General features: G+C 42.6%; 1 protein-coding gene across 2 annotated transcripts in view; it reads left to right on the top strand.

Annotated features, from left to right (window-relative positions):
- The window catches only part of COP1 (COP1 E3 ubiquitin ligase), a 127,725-nt gene that overhangs the window by 84,042 nt on the left and 22,666 nt on the right, over positions 1-21,017 (top strand). For both annotated transcript variants that reach the window (XM_055724421.1, XM_055724420.1), the window contains exons 16-18: positions 5,062-5,179; positions 9,072-9,196; positions 10,287-10,447. In XM_055724421.1, the coding sequence (XP_055580396.1) occupies positions 5,062-5,179; positions 9,072-9,196; positions 10,287-10,447 (404 nt within the window). The remainder of the gene's footprint in view (positions 1-5,061; positions 5,180-9,071; positions 9,197-10,286; positions 10,448-21,017) is intronic.

Genomic DNA, 21,017 nt, shown 5'->3' with positions numbered 1-21,017 from the left:
TTGGAGGCAAGCAGAGGTATCTTGCACCATAGCTGCTCTGACTGTTTAAATCTTGTTGAACAACTCATTTAGATGCATCCCTCAGACTATAAATGTCTCTTAATCTTACTACTGATGTACAGAATTTCAATGGTGAAAACAGGCAGCCTTGATCCAAGCTTGAATTTCGTGTGGAGGTAAACAAACAGATGAAGCTGAGGGAATAATTGGCTGAGGGCATGAGTTACTAGATGCAGCAGATCAGATCATCATGGTCAAAGAAGCACAACAGAAACACATTAAAGGTGGTGCTCCAGCCTGAACTTTGTTTTCAGTAAAGCATCTGTAGTATGAGGCAAGCAGCACTACAGGCTATAGCCAGAGCATTAATATATGAAATGAATTTGAGCCCAAGTTTGGTATTGAAGATCTTTTATTTAAAAAAAAAAGTCCAAAATGTGCTTTAACAGAAGACTTCTAACAGATCACTTAACATCTGGCTGCCTACCCTAAACTTTGGTTTTGAATATGGGCATCTCCTTGGCTGTAACATTCATCTGGCGTGTAGCAGTGAGCACCACTTATATTCTCAAGTCTATAAGCACTGAAAAATCCAAGTAATGTAAATTACTTTTTTTAATAGATTGATAATCTAAATATTGAACAGTCGAGAAATACGCATTTCTAAATGATTGAAATAAGAAAAATGGTCATTGATTCTCTAGCAGTTTGGTTTTCCAGAGTAGAGCCACAGAACCTTTGTATGCAGCTCTTGGCTTTCTAGTTGTTACATCCATTGAATATAAAACTGTTGCATTGCAGGTAAATTTTTGTTATGCTGTCCTTGGCTTTATATCCCTTTGAGTAGGTGTTTTTTGGTTGAAAAAAGCTGGGGGGTGGGGCGGTGTCTTGTGAGTTAGCTCATGCTGGTTAATGTTCATGGTGAAAGTGGGTGAAGTAGATGACCCAGAAGATGAATGTTACTTTGGATTGCTCTGCTCTTCAGTTTCTGTGTGTTGCTGCTACCCAGCGTGTACTAGTACTCAGTGAAAGATAAACAGCTGCTGTGTGATGCTCTTTCCTAACCCTTGCCTTCTCTTTCTGGAGCTGCTGCTCGTCAGCACGCATTAAGAGCTTTGCAATAGGTGATGTTGAACCTAATGCCTGCTAGTAACAGCTGTTTTGTGAGTTTTATTAACAGACTTAAGAGTAAGGAAAATCATGTTTAGCAAAAACAGGTTTTGTCTTTTTTGGTTTTTTTGTTTGAACAACCAAAAATCTAAGAGCAATTCCATCTGTCTGAACAACTCTGAAATTACCTGAGATGCTGCTGGCTCCATTAGCGATTTCCAGCTCTCTCTTTTTAGAAGTTTTTAACCTGATTTCCTAAGATCACATAACCATATCATCAGTTTATTTGCTGTGTCCTCACCCCTGCAACCAAGCTGAGTGTGAGGACTGAGATTGAGAAGGGGCAGATCACTTCACCTTGTACATCACAAAACCATCCTTCCTTTTTGCCCTGTTCCTGTCAGCTGGAGCCTTGCGAATTTATGAACTACTGAGCAACCAGGGATGCCATCCTTTGCTGGCGCAGGTTCTTACTGAAAGGGTGGTGAGATTTTTCTGAAGTTTGGAAAAATCTGAGTTCTTGACCAGTTGTCATTGGATGGCTCAGCTGTTCTTGAGCGTTTTGGAAAAGCATTATTTAAAAACTCATGCTTGTGGTCAGAGACCTCTCAGCAGCAGTGGCAGAGCTTGGCTGCCCTTTTTGCCTTCTGAGATAACTTAAAAAAAAATTTAAAAAAATATATGTAAAATAAAATATGGTCTGCCAGGAAACATTTGAATTCAGAAGGTGCAGCAGCAGAATTGTCGTGTTCAGCTTCTGCAGTGACATTGAACTAGATGAGAATTGCTTCAGAGTGTTTAATTTGTTATGGTATATATACATGTTCTTTCCTATTATCTCATATATATTTCAATTTAGCCTGAACGCTAAAGAAAAAGTAAAGCAGTGAGCTGTTGCTGCCCAAGGGTTAGGCCATGAGGCTTTTAACTGTGGAAATGTCATTTCCAAGTTGAAATTGTTCTAAGTGAGTTTTCTGGTTGGGGTGGTAACTGTAGAGCTGCAAAAAAAATTTGCCAAATAATAATTTTAATGCTGGTGTTTGAGAAGCAAATACCTTGTGCATCACTAGTTAGCGATGGAGTATGTTCCATGATTCTTCCAGGGATGCCAAGGTCAGGAGCCGGTGGTGGGATGCTGGATCCACTTACAGGCTCTTGCAGAGTTCAAGAAGCATTTGATTCCCCTCAATGCCTACTCTGTTTTCTTTACCTTTAGCTGCCTTTTAGGACTAACTCATTCTCTCAGCTTTCTGGAGAACCCTGCCACCTTGCCTTGGACCCGCTGGCGTGCTTAGGATGCAGCCCATCACGGACAATTCTGGTTCATCAAACTCTGCTAGGCGAGTCTGCTGCTGGAGTACCTGGGAGTTGTATTTTTCTCATTTAGCTTCACTTTTGGGCTTCTACTTCCTCAGCAGATGGCATTTTTATCATGTTTTTCGGAAAGTCCATATGGCCTACAAGAGAGAGTATCTCTTTAATTGTAAAACATGACCACCTGTTCTGATTTTAATGAATGCAGTGAGCATTCGTCTTCATATATCTACTTAAAAATAGCTGCTTCAATTGAATTAAAAAAAACCCACCACCTCAGTTGGGCACCAACACTTCAGCTGCTGAAATAATCAATTAATAATTAAGTGGCTAATTTTAGAACCCACTGGCCTTGCCCATTCCCTCGGACTTATTGTGATGAGAGCAGACAGTGATTGATTGCCCTGCCGATGCCAAGAGGCACATGCGGTGGTGGGGCCAGATGCCGGCAGGCTTAGAGCTGTTTATTGCGATATTTAGAAGGTGAATGCAGCTTCATGCATTTGCTTTGCAAATGGACTTGTCTTTCCTGCTACAGCTCTTTCCTTTCCACATTGCTCCAGCTGCTCACATGCAGCCATCCACAGGTACCCCTTTCACTGCCACCCTCTGAAGGATAAAATCTGATGCTCAAAAGGTATCCTAATGACTGGCCAGCTGGAGAGGAGGTTGAAACTGTAAGCAAAAACAGACTTGAAAGGTTTATCTGCTAACTGGCTCCTAATAAAAAGCCCTGCTAGAATCATTCTGCTCGTTAAAATAACAATTGCTAGTTAACTGTTTCATAGCTCCTGCAGCAGGTCCACTGGCCAGATGAGAAAACATATTGAGCTCATGTTTTCAGAGAGGTGTAAGGGACCAGGATGTCCAAATCTTGTTAAAGGAGTGTTAATGCTTAATTCAGAGTCCCACTGAAAATTAACCCCTTTATTGAATTAGCCTGTCGGAGCATCATCTTGTTCTAAAGCTAACTAAAATACCCAAAGGGTAGGAACACACTGCAGTTTTGGTTGATAGATGTTGGCTGTTGGGAAGGGATTTAATATTTCAGAGGTGGAAGAAACAGGAGCGTTGGAAGGAGAGTGCTCGGGGGTACAGCACTTGCCAGCATTTCAGCGCTAGCAGTAATGGGTGCAATAGCTGCTGGGTTTCAACACGACAGGGTAATTTGACAGTTCGGTGTAAGTGGTGGAGAAAACTTGGTGTGTCTGCTTGGAGTGTCCGCTTTTACATATCTGTCAAGGAGGGAGAAAGCCAGAAAGCTCTTAGAGGAGAAGTCTCTGAACCCATCATATTATGCAGAGAGCAAGGTGCTGGAAGCAGTTAGAGGGGAAGGCAACTTGCCTGCTTACCTCATTTTACTGAAGGTGTTTCTGACACAGCCCCCCCATCCAATTAGTCTGTTAATATGGGGGAGAAGCTACCCTTGCCAGTTTGATGGTGGTTGCTGTAGCCTGATCAATGTAAATCCAGTTATCTCTCAAACCACATGGGATTTTGAGACAGCTGGGTGTTGTTTGTACGGCTGAGAGCCCTGCTTTGAAATGCTGTGCAAATACAAAAATAACCATAGCTATTGGCATTTAAATTCATTTCTATGTAATCTTTGTGATTAACTTCCATTGGTGGGGTGTTATTTCAGTGGGAGGAGGGTCAGAGCAGTTTTCAGCTGACGTCTGGGTATCACAAGTTGCTTGGTGAGAAAGGCGTCCAGCTCTGTTTCCCTGCGTGTGTGTGGCCATCCCTCCTTGCGCTTCCAAAATAGCAGGCAAGAATTAAATGAAGTTCAACATTAAAGGCTGAAAGTCAGGAAGGGAGAAGCTTATTAACCTTGTTGAGCCAGAAAAAGCACTATGGGCCTTGGGGGCTTGGGTCTTGTGGGGTTTTCTGTTCTTGTTTTTCTGTTTTCTTGGGAGTTGACATTTGGTTGTGCAGAAAATAAAATGTATCACTAATTCTGTGATCCCTTTATGTGGTTGTGTCACTGAAGAACATCTATAAATTAAATCTTAAGAACTGGAATTTAGTCTGTTCTCTCATTAACAGAAATGCTAATTCTCTGTTGATTGTTAATAAAGTCAAGGGAAAGAAGCAAAAAACACAAGTATGGAGGTTACCCATTTAGTGTAAGCATGAGAAATTTAATCCTTACTTTCCATGATCCAATTTAAGTAGGAGACCCGAGTTTTTAGCTTTGAGCTCTCCAGCAGTTTTCCAAGGGGGCACCGCCTGGGGAAGAAGGGAATGCAGGGAACTACAAATGGCACTTGTGAGTGGCTGGGCAGGGAGCCAAGAGGGCAGGCAGGAGAGGCAAGAGGCCTTTTGGCTGCTGGCTTGCCCACCGGCCACGTGGGGTTTGCAGGAAGATGTGTGTATGTGCATGCACATGTGGGTGCACCTTTTTCCTTTGCTGACTCTTTGAAAGGCTGCTCAGACTGTTGCGGACTGAGTATTGGGGCCATTTTAAGAAGCCTGTTTAAACACTCCTTTGCTATAGTGCAGACTGTTTATCCCAGCTGAGGCTTTAAGTGAGATGTAGAAGCTGCAGGCAGGACTTTTGTTGTGAGCTGACTATTAGAGGTCCCGTGCATCCTTCCCAGCTGATTAAATTTTGTCCCTTTTCTTTCTTATCTCCAGATCACTGTGTTCACTACTACGATCTTCGCAACACTAAGCAGCCAATTATGGTGTTCAAAGGGCATCGCAAGGCAGTCTCCTACGCAAAATTTGTGAGTGGGGAAGAAATAGTCTCTGCGTAAGTATTGCCTTTTATGTAGGCTAAAAACTTTGTAGCCCTTGCTTGCTGGCGTTCTTCAGGGCCATCGTGCAAGTTCGCCTGCGTGGGTGGGTGTGCTCACTAGCTGCTGTGCTTTTGGGAAGCAGATCATTGCTTTTTTCTAAGACAAAAATAGACATTATTCCTGGTGTCACTTAGCTCTGCTCTGTCTTGTGGAGCTAAAATGACAGAGAGGAATATGGAGACAACTAGATGCAGATCCAGACCAGGAGCCCTGACTTTGGGAAGCTGCAGGTGGACTCTCGTAGTGCTGTGAGTGCTGAGGGTGCTTCTGACCAGAGCTCTGCTGCAGAGAAGGCTGCTGGCAAAACCCTGAGAGCAGTAATCTGTGGTAAAACAGAGCTGATGAGCAACAGAAGTGATCACATGGCGCTACTGTGTCTGAAGAGGAGGTTTAGCCACAGCCTGAAAGCAAATCGAGTAGGACTGACTGATCTCTTCTTTGGTAGTTTATTTATCTGCTCTGTGAAGGCCCTTTTTAGGATTATACTTGAGTTAGAAAGTAAGACAAGGAGAAGTGTTGTGTTTTGTGGTCCTAATGATGCAGCTTTTCAGCCAGAGGAGACCATAAGGTCTGCTATGAAGGCCCTGAAGAATAATATTCTACAGCTTCTGTTCAGTTGTGTGGCCAGATGTGGCTGCCTCAGGGCTAGGTGGGTTTTCAGTCATGTGGCTATGAGCTTGTCTGTCAAATAACACAGTGAAAGGTTTGACGGGCTGGCTACAAACCTCTTCAATAAACCAGAAGTGAGCCCCTCTTACATGGTGGGGAAAACCCAGGTAATCTTGGGGGGCTGCAGGGCAATCTTTGATCTCAACACACTCAGGGGTAACATCTGAGGGCAGCAGGGATGGATCACACGGGTAGATCTAGTCCTAGGAAGCGTGTACCACTGTATCCAGCCCATGATTATCCAGCCTGGCTCTATCCCGTGTTTTCAACAGTTTGCTCTAGAAGCCTGGAGCCATCGCAAGGCATTTTAAGTTGTATTCAGGCCGCTAGTGAGTTGCTCTGAGCTGAACTGTGTGATGGAAGATTCCCTGGTGGCTTCTGATACTGTTTATATTTAATCAGCTCCACTCTTCTTATTTCCATTAACAGTCTATAAGGGTGCAGATTCTTACCTAGAACACAGAGAAAATTAAATGTAATGCTTTGAACCAAATCTGAGTAAGAAGAAAAGGTTTAATAGAAGCAGGAGGAGGCTAGAAATGTTTTACAGCCATGATATAGTGGAGCATCATCTCTGGGATGTTTCAGGACGGAGTGGCCTTGTCCTGCTTGAACCAACTGTCTGAGAAAGCTTAGCCCACAGTCCTGGGAGGAATATCGATAGAGCTGTCAGACTTGGTCAGGCAACAACAGGGTGAGGTGACTAACTGGAGGATTCACCTACCTTTTTCTGCAGGAATAGAAAGAAGTGTCAGAGAGAAAGGATTATTTTTCGTGCCTTTCTTTTGCAAATTGAGGCGAGGAGGCAGCAGTAGTGATTCCCGAAAATCAAGCACTGATTTCTTTTTAAGAAAAAATTATATGTATATTCAGATTCTTTAGATTTCTAGCTAAAGCTGTTTTATAGATTGCATTGATTTACTTTGCCTTGTAGAGTTAGATTTTTGACCTCAAGGGTGTTCAGAACTGCCTGGTATTTAGCACAACACATTGATTGCAGTGCTGATTTACAGAGAGACAGATCTAACAGAGCAGCACATCCATGATATTTTTTGGAAGAGGGTATGAAACCAGAAGAGCAGTGCAACACCAGGAGGATCAATGGTCTTTTCCTCTCTTTGCAGTCCAGTGGCAGATAATATTCTTTTATGGCATGTTTATCCTAAACAACACAAATGTGGCTAGAGCTTGATGGGGATTTGTTAACAGTAAAGCATTCTATTAGTAATAGTCTTTAAGTGTTTTTATTTTAATGAAGCCATCTAAAATGTGTGCTACTAAAATATAGAGGTTAAGTGCCTGTATATACGAGGTCTTCTTGATGGGTTAGCTAATAGCAGAAGCTGTCACAGGAATCTGACAACTTGTAGACCAGGGATTAGTCTTTTGCTGCTTTACCCTGCCTTCAGGAAAGTTTAGTTTCCAGGCAACTCTGAAGCTTTTAAAAGCAGCATTTTAAAAATACATCTGCCCTAATAGCACAGAAGGTACCTCCCTATACTTGTGGGCCAAAAAAGCAGCAGTGTATATCTTTTTGCCATTTCTATGAGCTGTGCTGTTACTGTGATGGTAAGGACAAGGGAAGGGAAGGAAGAGTGAGCAGCAGTGTAGTGCAGGGATGGATTTGGAACAAAGATCAAGCTGAATACTGTGTTTTAGCTCCCCACCCCACCCCCACCTCCTCCCCTCCCCCAGTCAAGACCTGGGATGAGGAATGCACTCTTGCTTAAGTCATAGTATTACAGATAAAGTTCATACCTTCATTCTGATCTGACCTCATACTATTATTACAAATGACTAACAAATCTTGCTGCAACTCCCTTATCGCTCCTTTGTCATTCCAGCTGTCATTGAGGATCGAGATAAGGTTTTTGCAGTATAGCACGAGGTGCATCTCTCCTCTTTTGTGCTATATTTTTAGGTAAATGTGACATTGGTGCAGGGCCAATGTCTTGTGTTGTTGGCAATATTTGATGGATCTTGGGTGAGGTTTTTTTCCCTCAACTCTAAATATTTGGAAAGCAGCAAGGTTGGGTGACACAACCTGCATGAGGGGAGCATTGCCTGCCTCCCCTCCCTCCCACCCAGGAGGCTGTCAGGTCCTGCTCCCAGTCTCTTTTGAACTGAAGATCAAAACAGCGCTACTCCTTTCCTCAAGGGTAGCTTCAGGGGGCTCTGATCCCACCACGTCACCATTTGTTCCCTTACTGTGGAGCCCATCACCTTAAGTCAGTGAGTGCCAGAATATGAGCCTGGCAACTGCTGAAGAATAACTCTTGTGAAGTAAGAGAGGTTGGTGTCCCCTCAGGTTTGGGGTAAGAAATTAATCCTGTATCTCCCAGAAACCTGGGATCTTCATTTCAGTTGAGCTCTGCCAGGCAGAGGAGAGTACCTCCACCTTCTTTCTCTTGCCAAAGGGAAGATGTATGCTTACAGCAAATAAAAAAAAACATTTTGAAGGCATGTATGTTTGCATGTACGGGAACAGTGGAAAACATCAGTTTTGTTTTAATCCTGACAGAGTTTGGATATTTTTACTTGTCCTGTCTAGCTTTGCTGCCAAGGTGAAAAAAGAGGAAGTCTGAGATTTGTATCCGTGCAGTCTCAATTACACATGAGTAAACAACATCAGCTGAATGGTAATAGCAACTCTGAGCCCCTATAGGTTTTTATATGCTGCTGCTTGGTATTGGGCAGGAGAACATGCTTTTAGGGCAGCTGGAGGGGGAGGAGACTGCTTCTTACCAGTTCTGTAAAGGCATGAATGAGAGTTGCAGCCAGCACAGAAAAGGGAAGAGATTTTGTTCATGCTGTAAAGGCTTAAAACCAAAAAATAATAATAAAAAAAAATCAGTGTGTCCTGGATCTTGAGGGGGCAGTGATGTCCCAAAAGCTGTACAGTTCAGTGGAGGACTCCACAATTGATAGGAAAAAGGAAGAGTAATATTTCAGGGAAGTTTTTTATTCGAACGTGTAATATGCTTTGACAGGCTTCTAAAATAATGTGATACCTTTCCGAGCTCAAGCTGAGTTGCATATGATTGAAAGCAGGATAAATTTTCTGGAGTGCACTAAGACTTCCTATGTTTACCTTGCAAGTAGGGTGTTAAGGACCAGGGTTGTGAGCGAGGAGTTCCTGCTGTATGGCAGCAGGGTAACTTTAGGTATTGTTTTCAGGTCAACAGACAGTCAGCTGAAGCTGTGGAATGTAGGGAAGCCTCACTGCTTGCGCTCCTTCAAGGGTCACATCAATGAGAAGAATTTCGTAGGGCTTGCTTCCAACGGAGACTACATTGCCTGCGGTGAGTAGAGCAGCCATCCTGACAAACGCTAATGGGACTCCTCGGAGCTGATGCCTCTCCAGTTGCAAAGCACATCAGAAGTTGTGTTACATAGCTGCATAGGCTTTTTAACAGACAATTTTCCTAAACTTCTACCTTCCTTCCCTTCTCAGGGAATGGCATACGGAGCCCTGACCTAAGGGGCTCTGTTGGTTTCCTCCTGCTTCAGACGAGTTCTTTGTCTATGACGATTCAGACTTGCTGTCACCAAAAATCAGCTGCTAATGTAGTTGCTGTTGATATGACTTAAGTCTTTCAAGTTTAAGAACTGACACATCTTCCCAAGGAAAGGTAGTAGCCTGGACCACACGAGGGTCCTGTACTTGTCACTTAGTGCAGCATTCTGTGTGGTGAAGCTACACGCTCATTGTGAACAGCTCCCTAGAAGGCTGAATCATCCTGAAGCAGTTAGCCCTTTGGCCATTTCTGTCCTTTCACCACCGAAGTTACACTGTTGAACCTCTGTAAATCCACAGGTCCTGGTAGAAAAGCAGCGACAGGCTCATAGCTGTGGGGTAAGCAGGACAGCTGTGCCAGCACTGAAGGGAGGAGCTTAGCTTGTGTATTCTCTGTGATCTCTGTACTATTTGCAAGGCAGAAATTGGGATGGATTTCTAAATAAAGCCTGCACACTGTCTAGTCTCTCTTACTTAAACCTCCACGGACCAAACTGTCATACTTGATTATGGCAAGCAAAACTGTGACAGTGTTACCTGCCTTAGGGCTGTAACGCCGAGCAGGCTGAGTGTAGTGGTGTTTCATGTGGTAGCGTAGATGCTCTGCCCTAAGGAAGTTATGGGGGACGGTTGGGATCCTGTATATTTTGCAAGTGTGCTGCATACTGCAGTTGTCTTGTAATAAAAGCTGGTCCTGTTACTAAGCATCGTGAAAGTTTGCTGAGGAGTACTCCCAGTTGCCAGGGCACCGTGATGATGATAACTACAAGGAGGAAATATCTGGTCTTGTCTTAAGGCTTCTTAGCTCTTTCATTGTTTCTTTCTGTTCCTGCTACCAGGGCCTAATCTTGTATATTTATTTTTTTTATCTCTAGGAAGCGAAAATAATTCCCTTTACCTATACTATAAGGGCCTCTCAAAGACACTGCTGACATTCAAGTTTGATACAGTGAAAAGTGTCCTGGACAAGGACCGGAAAGAAGATGACACAAATGAGTTTGTGAGTGCTGTATGCTGGAGGGCACTACCAGATGGGGTAAGCTTTCTGCTCAGACACCCAGCTGGGTGCAAAAGGAATGCCTCCTGCTTTTTCTCACAAAATAGAATTGCTGAGGGTTTGACTGCACTTGGTATTTTCCCGTTTATGGGTATTGCAGATAGGCATGAGAATGTGAAGATTTGCAGGGTAGTTGAAATGCTGGGGGCGAAGGGACTGCTGTGCTCTTAACTCTTCTACCTGGGTGTTTGAATTTCTCTACTTGGCATCTGAATTCCCAAAAGCAGCATTGTATTTCTGGCACTTAATTGTTTTTGTAGGCACATTAGCAGGTTTTTGGATGTTTTAATGAAGGCACCTGCAGGTACTCGGTGTGGAGCCTTATCTCGATGTTACTGTTTCTGTATGGGCTTGGTCATTGAAATACAGCCCCCGTGTTTAGATGAGTAGATATGTAAAAGAGGCGAGCCCAGACTCAGTCACCTCAATGACTGTTCCAGTGACACCTAATTCATATACGTAGCATGTGTACTAATGCTGCAGGCAAACCTGACACAGCTTTTGTGAGAGTGGCCTTTTGGCACAGAGCTGCTCTGGAGAACAAAATGCTGCTTTTAAATTCAGAGTGCTCTTGAAAACCTTGCATTAAAAAAAAAAAAACCAAACTTGAGCAAGTAACTCTCTTGTATGTACAAGGGTTTGCAGATCAGATACTTAATGGGCTTGTTGGGAGGAGGAGGAAAGGAGCTCATCCTAAATACAGTCTTCCATTTAGCTAAAGTGGAATGCTGCCTAATTGATGTCCTGAGATGTTGCATTCACAAAGATAGCGTTTCGGAAGGGTAAATTTTACCAATCTGTTTCTGTATGAAGAAACTGCCCCCACAACCATGATTCAGTTGTCACTGGCATAAATTCACTTCAGATAGATGCTTCTGAACCAAAACAAAAATAAACTCAAGTGTCTGAAACTGCACTTTGGATTTAAAGGTGAAAAGTGGGCTGTTGTAGTTTGAACAGTGGGCATGAGACTCTCATGTAGGGTCACCAACCTTCTTTTTGGCTGGGGATTTAGGAGGATTTGGTATACACAGACATGACATCTCAACGGAGAGTGGCTGTTGGATGTTGCATAGTTTGTCTTTCTGCTACATAAGAACCTGTGTGTCCAGAAATACCATTCCCTGAACTGACTTCACTGCGGTGTTTCTGTGTTGGGTTGTCCTGCCCACTGGCCTCCTGGGCAGCTTTTCTACAGGCACTTTTTTCTACTTTTTCTACAGTCTAACAGTGGTGTCTCACTCCTGCAGTTATTCCTGTTGCATCTGCACCTTATCAGTCGTCTTTTCTGATTAACGTGTTTTACTCTGATAGACCTTCTGCTTAAGCAACTGAGAAACTTTTGAGCAGTCACCAGAGGCTGTGAAGCAATCCTTCATAACAAGTTTGAAAAATACTGTGCAAAAACGTAATAGTTAAATCGGGGCCGTCAAGATTGCACCAAATAACATTCAGCCTTCACTCCATTAAGCAGCATTCAGAATCTGTTGCTATTCTGATCTTTTTTTTTTCTATCATTCCTTTCTTTTTCCCTGGGCTTCTTCTAAATTAGCCTGTTTCTCCCATGGCAGCCACAGTACCTGGCTCTCGTTTGTAAAGAAAGCAGCAAAAAGCTGCCTGTGATCTGAGAGCCACTGGCTGAGTGTTTAGCTTCCATGTTTCACCTCTGCCTGTGGTGCATGCTGTCCTGCTTTACATACCAAGCAAGCAACCTTTCTTGCTTTTGCCAAAAGGCCTTAATGCTTTCTCATACCATATCCCCAGCCCCCCCTGAGATGAGAAGTACCTCTTCACCGATGCAGCTACACGTTTCTCTTCTTTCTTCTACCGGCACAGCGGTCCTCTCCGACCTAATTGAGACTTTGCTCATGTTCTTAGGAAATTAAATTACTGCACAGCCAAAGGTCACTTATGTCCGCAAAATCTTGCTTGAATGATGAAACTCTTCTATTCTCCATTTTGATAATGTTTCTTAAATTTGGCACAATTTTTTTTTAAAAAAAATGAGCTTCATATATACAAGCTCCCCTAAAAGCTAGCGTGTGTTTTTTTATGGTGCTCGGGTGAACTAGGGAGGGCCTTTGCCTCGTAGTGCCATCAGCATCTGTGGGAATCTGGGAACCCACAGCCTATTTCTGGCTTAACTGCAGACTTAGATCCTGGGTGAGTCAGGCTGCTGTAGTTTCCTAATTAGAAGAATTACCACACCTACCTTCCACCGCTGGTGGTGATCGTGCCTGCTCTGCCTAAGGGTGCATGCATCGAAGCATCTCCAGCCTAGCAGCCCTGCAGAGCCCAGCACAGGCTGGGAAACCTGCCCCAGAGCCGCAGGCAGTGTGATGAGTAAGCTGCTGTGAGCATCCTGTTCTCTGTGCTTTGCTGCGTTGGTTCAAAGCAGTCTCCTTGTCTCTGTGCCACAGTCATTGGGCAGTAGCTTCAGTTTGCTACCTGGAGTGTGTCTCAGGGGGGACATGCAGGCATTGTGTGCCAGCCTTTCCCCAGGGCTCCCCGGCAAAGCAGACTGTCCTCTGTTTCCCTACAGTGCTGCTCTCAAGGATTGTTCTTTAATTAACCTTTCAAGATGAGATGAGTAAGTTTCAGATCTGTCAGTTATCTTGGGAAGCATGAGGACATGTACTTCTTCATGCACTTAAGTGCAAAATCTCAGATCCTAATTAAAACAACTAAAACTTTCAGATGAAATGTCATTGATTCTTTCTTAAATCTATTTTTATGTAATTCAAGTTTTTACTTCCTCCTGAGCCAAAGTCAAGCTGTGCCAGCAGCCTTTGCCAGAATCCCTTTTTCTTTTCCCTTCTGCATTGGTTTTCCTTTGCTTACAGAGATGCAGGGACCTTTTTGCTAGAGCTGTCACCTTTCCAACTGTAGAGGTCCAGCCAGCACCCTCTTTCCACCTGTGTCAAACCATAATGAGGGAGAGAAATTGTTCTCCATAAGTGCTTATTAGCATTTTGCATCAGTCTTACTCACTTTTCAACTCTTAGGTAATGTTTAGGAATAAGCACTAGCTTGTAGGCTAATAGTTTTGTTAGACTCTTCGGGGGGCAGTTGGGGGGGAAAGGGACAAACAAAAAGCTTTCAGCAGGTACATCAGGAAGCAGACCTTTGCTCTGCTGCTTTTGGTGCTGTGTTTTGGACAAAGGTAAATAGGCTGTTTATTTTTTTAAATAGCACTTATAGTTTGTGGGGAAAATTATTTCCCACTTCTCATTTTACTCTAAAAATTGATGAATATTTTGAAGTAGAAAAAGCATCAGGATGCCTTCAGCCTAAGTGACCTGATATATGAGTTAGAGAGAGATGCTTCTCAGAACCTTCCCTAAACCAAATCCTTTTATTTCCAATGTTATGGATTTTATAATATACCTTTGCCATCCTTTGTTCTTGGTACCTTGGCTAGATGTAGCCAGCTTGATTTGAAATGTGAATCTGGTCTTGAGATTGGGAAGTACCTTCTATTACATGGGCATGTAAGCAGACAGTGCTCTTGCATATAGGGATGCTTTTGCATATAGGGAAAGGAAATTATAGTAGTGGTAGTAGCTCACTGCAGCTAGGTGGATAGAGATGTTTTATCTGTCTTGGGAGGGTCACTCCAGTTATGTCTAGGTAGATGGATAGCAGCTGGAGGAGACTGGTTTGTGCTTTCTTTTCTTTTCCTTTATGTCCTACGTGATGTTTTCCCCTTCCCTAAAGGAGATACCTTTTGCTCAGACCTGCTTTGTCATATTGCAGAGTTCAAGATGTGCATCATACAGCTGTGTTAAGTAATTGCATCTCAGGTAGCCCTTTTCCCAGTCATGGTTAGTGTTTCTCAGAAAGAAGCTGTCAAAAGAGAAAGCAAGGTTGAACCTGCTCCCAGGACAGGAAAAAGGTATTACTACTGAACACAGAAGCAATTTGATTATGTAGATTAAGCATGGCTCAATCTATCATAATCACTGTAAAGAAGCCATTTAATTTTGTACCTGTTTGCATGAGTATTCATTACTGCCGATAAGCAGGTTAGCTGGGGAAAGATTTCTCAAGCAGAAATGTTGAGGCTTTGATACCAGTGAGGAGATGCAGATAAGAGCAGGAGAATGCCATGCAAATTAATTTAGGTAAACCTTTATGTACATATATACATATATGTATGTATTTTTAGAGGGGTAAAGAAGGCAGATCCATTGAGAACAGCACTGCAGACTTGTAACCAAGCCATCTCATTGTGGTGAGCAGGCGGGTGGTGGTACATGCTGGATGGATGCAGAGGTCTCCTGGTGCTTGGGAGGAAGGCTCTCGGAGCAATGGCATAGCAGCTCTGTGAAAGCATCTCCTCTGCCTGATCAAAGAGAGCAGAAATCCATGTACGTGTTTTCTCACCTTGTTGTTGCTTCATTTTAATTTAGGGGAGTCTAGAAACAGTCATTTAGCCACAAGTGAAAGAAGCAGGCTCTGGTACTCCAGGCTTCAGGTTGTTAGGCGTTGTCATATGATGGGAGTATCTTCATAATTAGTCTTGCATCTCTGAACTTCTCTTTGTTCATCTAAGAGGATGATGATATAGGAAGTACTCCCTTCAAATAGGTTTTTGGTGCATCTCTTCAGAAAATAAGCTTTCCTTCGGTTTATTTTTCCTTTCCTCTGAACATTCAACTTTGGTAATGATGTCTGGCTTTAATTCTTTAAATAGAAACCTATAATTGTACCACAATAAGCTGGTCACTTAATAGGGCTGTAATCTTGTTCACCGATGAAAAGTAGCCATCCTTTGTTTCCCAGTAGCCTAATAAATGGTACACAATGTACACAGGAGCTAGTCAGGGACTCTTGATAATTTACAATCAGCAAATTGGCTTGCTTCGCTGGAATTAATTTAGCCGATACAAATTATTTCGGGAAGTGATTCATTGCCATTTTAAAGCACTAATTAATTTGGATGACTTATGAACATTAAAAATGAAACCTCCTTTGTCATTCCCAAATAACTAAATGCTTATTCAGTGTCATTCTTAAGCAACTTGTATTGACTGTAACTACATCTCTTGTAGCTTGAAATATGAATTCCAGTGGGATTTTTGAGGGAAAACAAGTGTAATACTTGATTTTTTTAAAAAAAATTTTTTGTGTGTGTGCTGCTTTGCTGCAATTTTCAAGTCTCAAAATTGGTGAAGATTCTGACTTCCAGCTTCAGCTCAGTGGTGTTCTATTTTTGCAGCATCCTCAACTAGTTGTTCAAGTGTTGGTTAAGATATACCTGGGTAGTAATCTAAAGCTTATGAGATAAATGCCTGCCTGGAGTGATCAGACCCAAGCTGTCCCTTACCTGCCTCTGATACCAGCTGTGGCACAGGTAGCAGCATGAGTAGCTCTAACCACAGTACTTTCGGGGAGGGCACCTGCTGTTTTCTGATTCATCCTTTCTTTCCTAGACGAGGGCTAGCCTGTACCGTTTGTGTGCAGCATCTCCCAAACTGGTATTCATACACGTTATTCTCCAGTGCAGTGTCACACTACTGCTTTATCATGGAAATACGATTGTCTTCATCTTCTTTCTCGTGATTGAAATGCACAGCAGTTTATGGGAAGCGGGGAATGATCAGCTTTTAAAAAAAGCAAGATGTGACTTTGATCAGGTTTATTCTACTGTTTTTTCTTCCCTGCCTGAAAATCTTCAAAGATTTTTCTTCCTCCTGTGGAAGCTGTCTAAGCCCTGTAGCACGTGTGCTATGAAGCTCACAGCTGTCTGTGTGATGGCTTCACACTCCTCTTGACATGCCCTCTGCTCTCTGGCCATTGGCAATGCTTTAAACAAGAAGTGTTTTCTTTGCCTTTTTTTTTTTTTTTTACTTCGCTGCTTCACACTTTCCTTAGTAGTAAATGTATTTTATTTCTCTTTCATCCTACCTTTTTCATGTTTATTGCTCCCTTACTCAATTGAAAATCTCAAATCCTTATTAAAAATGAGTGAAACCCAGAATATCAAAAAATATATCATGCTTGATATTTTTCCCAAAAAATTTTAGTGTTACCTATGTATACCAGCACGACTATTTTATATGCTGCTTGAAAACTATTTTCATATGCAGAATAAATTTTTTACCTTGCTGAAAAAGATGTTGCAAGTTCAGTATGTATGCTCCTTTGTGCTGAACATGCTCGTGTACTTTCGTTGCCCCTATCTCTTCAAGTGCTTATTTTGGGCTCTATTTTTTCTGTGGCTAAGGAGAATTAATTAAAAATACTCAGGTGACTAACAATATTTTATTTCCCATCACAACCCTTGGAGTCCAGCCACAGAACTTTGGGGGGGGGGGGGGGGGCGGAGAAAGAAGAAATAATCAGACAGTTCACGCATTATATTGAAATCTGTGTGTTGAAACTTTGGTCCATATGAAAGACCATCTTGATAATGTGATTATGCAAATGACAGGCTTTAGGAGAAAGTGTTTAATTTTGAGTCTTCTGTAGAAGAAGAATAATATTGGTAAATGTTCTTTTTTTTGTATTGCCTTCTCCCCAGTTGCAGAACACCCTCTGAGCTTCCTCCAGGTCAGGGCAGTGGAGTGTGGGCAGGGGTGAAAGGAGCTGGGTGATCCCCTGGTAACTCCGATCTCTGTCCACTGTGCTCCTCCTGTCCGGGGTGGGGAAGTGTATCGCACTGTTTATTTTGCTGTTTTGGGGCTCAAGGTGGCATGCCAGCGGGTGGCTGATACATCAGCACCTATGTTAACTCTTCCTTTCTGAAATGCAGAGCAGCTGGCCGAGCCACCGCTGTGAACAGAGGGGATGAGTCTGTAGCTTTTGTTCAGCTCTGGAAGTTCAGGTCCCCTGTGGTACTGCAGCACTCTGATATTCTCGCTTCTATTTTAAGAATAGCTTCTTCAAGAAATATAGAGGTGGCTTAGGCTTTTCTTCTTTTTTGGTTTTAACTTTACATTTGCAAACTTGGTTTCTCTCTCCTTCTGCAAGGTGAGGCATATATCTTTCTTTTCCCCTGCATAATCACAGAAAATTGCCAAGGAGTTGATGTTTTTTTGAAGTGAAGGCAGATCAAAGTCTCACATGTTTCTTGAATGAAGACAGCATTTACTCTTTCAGACTTTTACAGCTGATGTTTGCCTGCTGATGAGTCTCTCCTAATGCCAAGGCAAGTAGACAGCATGCTGTAGATAAGGAGGACTTCAGACCTATTAGAGTCATCTCTTTCCTAGAGCGAGTCAATGACACAGTAGTCGACATAACTCTGAGTGCTGTTGACATTGCAGTTCCAGTAGGTGATCCCAATGGTGCAGCTGTAGAGATAATGGATTGCAGTTCATTGCTGGTGGAAGCAGAGGTCCAAGCAGGCTCTTGTTGTTTCCTAGGCTTTAAAAAATAAGAGCATCCCAATGCAATCACAAATTGTATCGCAGTGATACACACTGTGAACTGGGGATGCAAAGAAGTCTCTCTGTGGCTGTCATTAAACTTCTAGGTGGATGTTTCTCTCCTGTTGGGACTCTGCTGCTTTAGTAACCATAAATTCTTTATTCAAGTATGGGTTTCATAACAGATGAACCCTAGTCAGGATTTCACCTGGAACCTGGACTTCATTCCTGACTCTGTCCCCAACTCCCTACTGAACCATAATGTTACAAGGTACAGGCTGAAGTGCAGCAGTATGTGTCATGTGGCCCTTTGGGTAAACTATGTCCCAAACAGTACAACCTAATAGAAAATTAATTGTACTAGGGTGATACTCACGGTTACCCTTATGCTGTGTATTGAAGTGGAGAGAGAAAAAGAGCAGATTTGTATTTAGAGAGCATTTGCTTTTAGAATTAAATAGTTGAACAACTCTTTTCCCTTCTCACCCAACCTCTGCAGTGTTGTTGTTGGGCCCCTTGGTCTGAACTCTGATACAGAAACCTGCTGGGTTCTAGAGACACAGATTACTTTATTGGGCTGTTGTACAGTTTAGGGGTTGGTTGGGGTTTTTTTAGATGGTGCTTGGAAGCCTACTTCATGTGAGTTGTAAGCTCTTATCTTTCCATGCTTGTTCTTAGTGTTGTGCCTCACCAGCATTTCCCCCTTTATTGCCCTGGGAATTGGGGGCGGCAGGCGTGATCTTTCTCTTCCCTGACAACTTTTAGCCTTTGGGCAGGAAGGCTAATCCCTAGTATTTTCGGGGGGGATTATTATGTATAGTGTAGTGTCCTGGAGCAGAGCCCTGTGAAACCAGTAATGCGTTGTAGGATCCAGGCAAGTTTTGTGGGTACTGAGCCAACATCTATTGCCTGATCTCAAGTTCCAACTAAAGCTGGTCTCCTCTGAGTCAGAGCATCTCCTGTGCGAGCAGCCTTTGCTTTACTTTTCCACTGCTAGGTTCATGCTGGCTTTTGGGTTTTTAAGTGCCATCTGTCTGCTCAAGTCCCTGGTTGGCACGAAGTGCCAGTGAGATGAGGTCTGAACGCTCATAGCTAACCTCAGTGAGTCGGGCAGTATTCAGTGTTTTGTCAAGCAGATGAAGGGGGTCGTTTCAGGTAGAAGCTGCAGGGATAAAGCTGCGTTTCTCAACACTTACTGCTGAAGGAGGACTCTGGTTTCAGACCAGCAAGAGCTAAGTGAGAGAGAGTAAGGTAGGTTTTGAAAAGCCATTGGCATTGGGCTAACCACTGCCTTTGAAGTCTGCTTCAGTGCAGCAGCAGAATTCCCACGTCAAGGGTGTTTGAAACCCTTGCTGCTGGTGGTCTGCTGTCACTGCTGTTTGAAGGTGGGTTTATAACCTCATTCCCTCTAACAAGTGGCACTGCCTCAGTTACAGTCAAAGCAACCTCACAATTTTGTCTTTTTTTCTCTTTCTCCGTATTCTTCAGCGTATCTATTGATGGCAAGGCCTGCCAGGCCACCACCATTCAGTAGTCACAGCTCATGAGCTGCATCAACCTTTTGCTCTAACGCTCCTAATTAAGCAATTTTAATGGCAGGATTTAATGTTTTACAGAGTCTAAATGAAGTGGAAAAATATGAACTGGGTTGGCTTTTTTTTCCAGCACAAGATTTTGATCAGATAATTTAACCTCTGGGTGAAATGGAAGTAGAAGCATTTATGCACAGGTGGTTTTCTCTGCAAAAACATTACTTTATGTAGGTCTCTGCATTAATATTGTTACTGCTTGGCTTTGGGCAACTGCTCTGAAGTTTTTCATATGTTTCCTGCCCTTCTGTTATCAGTAACAAAATCCCAGAGCATTTTGAAACCCAGTAACTTGTGACCAGCTTAATGCCAGTTATGTTGCAAGCTAGTAAAGCAAGAATTAAGGCTTTTATGATACTCTTTGTAAAAACAACTGCTCAGACTGGTTTTCCAACAGCAACACAGATTTGTATCTTTTAACCTATTTAAATAAGACTTAGTTTCCTTTTTGTGGTGTCCTGATCTATTTCTAGCTAATGATGGATGAGCTAGCTATGTGCACAGAGTGAAAATAGTCACTCCTTAGAAAGCAATCTCGTGTCTGAATTGAAACTACCTGGATATGTAATTAGGATATGTAATTATTTTATATAGAATACACAGAAATTATAATAATCACTCTTTCTGAAGAAAGAGAAAGCCAGTATGGCAGGAAAGTTATGTTTAGTGATTTAATGAGTACCTTTTAGACAGAAATGATACTGTTAAATTTGGGGTTGTGCGGCTGAAAAGAGTTGCATTCGCTCTTGCACAAAGTGTTTTGAATTCTGCGAGGGAAGCGCTGTTCCAAACAGTTACATCTTTTATATGTTATTGTTATATCATAATCACTTCTGAAGCTCTTATCTAGTTGCTAAAGCTGGAGAGAAGTGAGCTGTTTGCAGTACAAGATTTTCTGGTTTTACTTCAGTATGTCTGAAGTGAATATTAAGTTAAGCAAAGAGGTATAGCTGGGGCAGCCTGGGGAGCTGGTAGATGAGACAGTGCATTGTTTCCCGTTTATAATAATGAGAGATACTAGAGGGAAGATAAGCAATATTACATATACTGGGAAGAAAGATTGGTTCAGATCTATTAAATAATAAAAAAAAAAGTTCATTTTGCCTGTAATCTGCAGATAGCACATAAATTAACTGCAGCAGAAGCTGCTTCTCTCCCCGCTACCTGCGCTGGCAGAAGCTCAGCATCACTAGCCAAGTCTCCAAATGTAAATCAGGCATACATGATTTTTTTTTTCTTCCAAGGAAGACCTTCTACAAAGCAGACTGCTCTGTCCAGGTTTCTTCCAACCAACAAGTAATAGCAAGCCAGTCTAGGCTGGGGAGTATGTGCTTGCAGGATGTCTTGACTTGTTTAGAGTGAAATATCCTTGATTAAAATAGGAGGTTAATAGTGCTTCTCTATGTGCCTTGCTTCACAACTGGCATATTAGCTCTAGCATTTGAAAAGATAAATTTGGGCCAGCAGGAGTAAGAAAAAAGAGAGAGGGAGGGGAAAAGAGCTGGCAGTAAAATAGAAATGTCTTTGTTTAGTACAAAGATTCATCTCACTGTCAGCTTTCTGTTTTTGTTAGGTTCACACTTGGCT

Source organism: Falco cherrug, chromosome 12, assembly GCF_023634085.1.
Source record: "Falco cherrug isolate bFalChe1 chromosome 12, bFalChe1.pri, whole genome shotgun sequence".
NCBI lineage: Eukaryota > Metazoa > Chordata > Aves > Falconiformes > Falconidae > Falco > Falco cherrug.
Note: the sequence above shows the minus strand (reverse complement) of the source record. Positions and strands in the feature narration are given on the sequence as shown.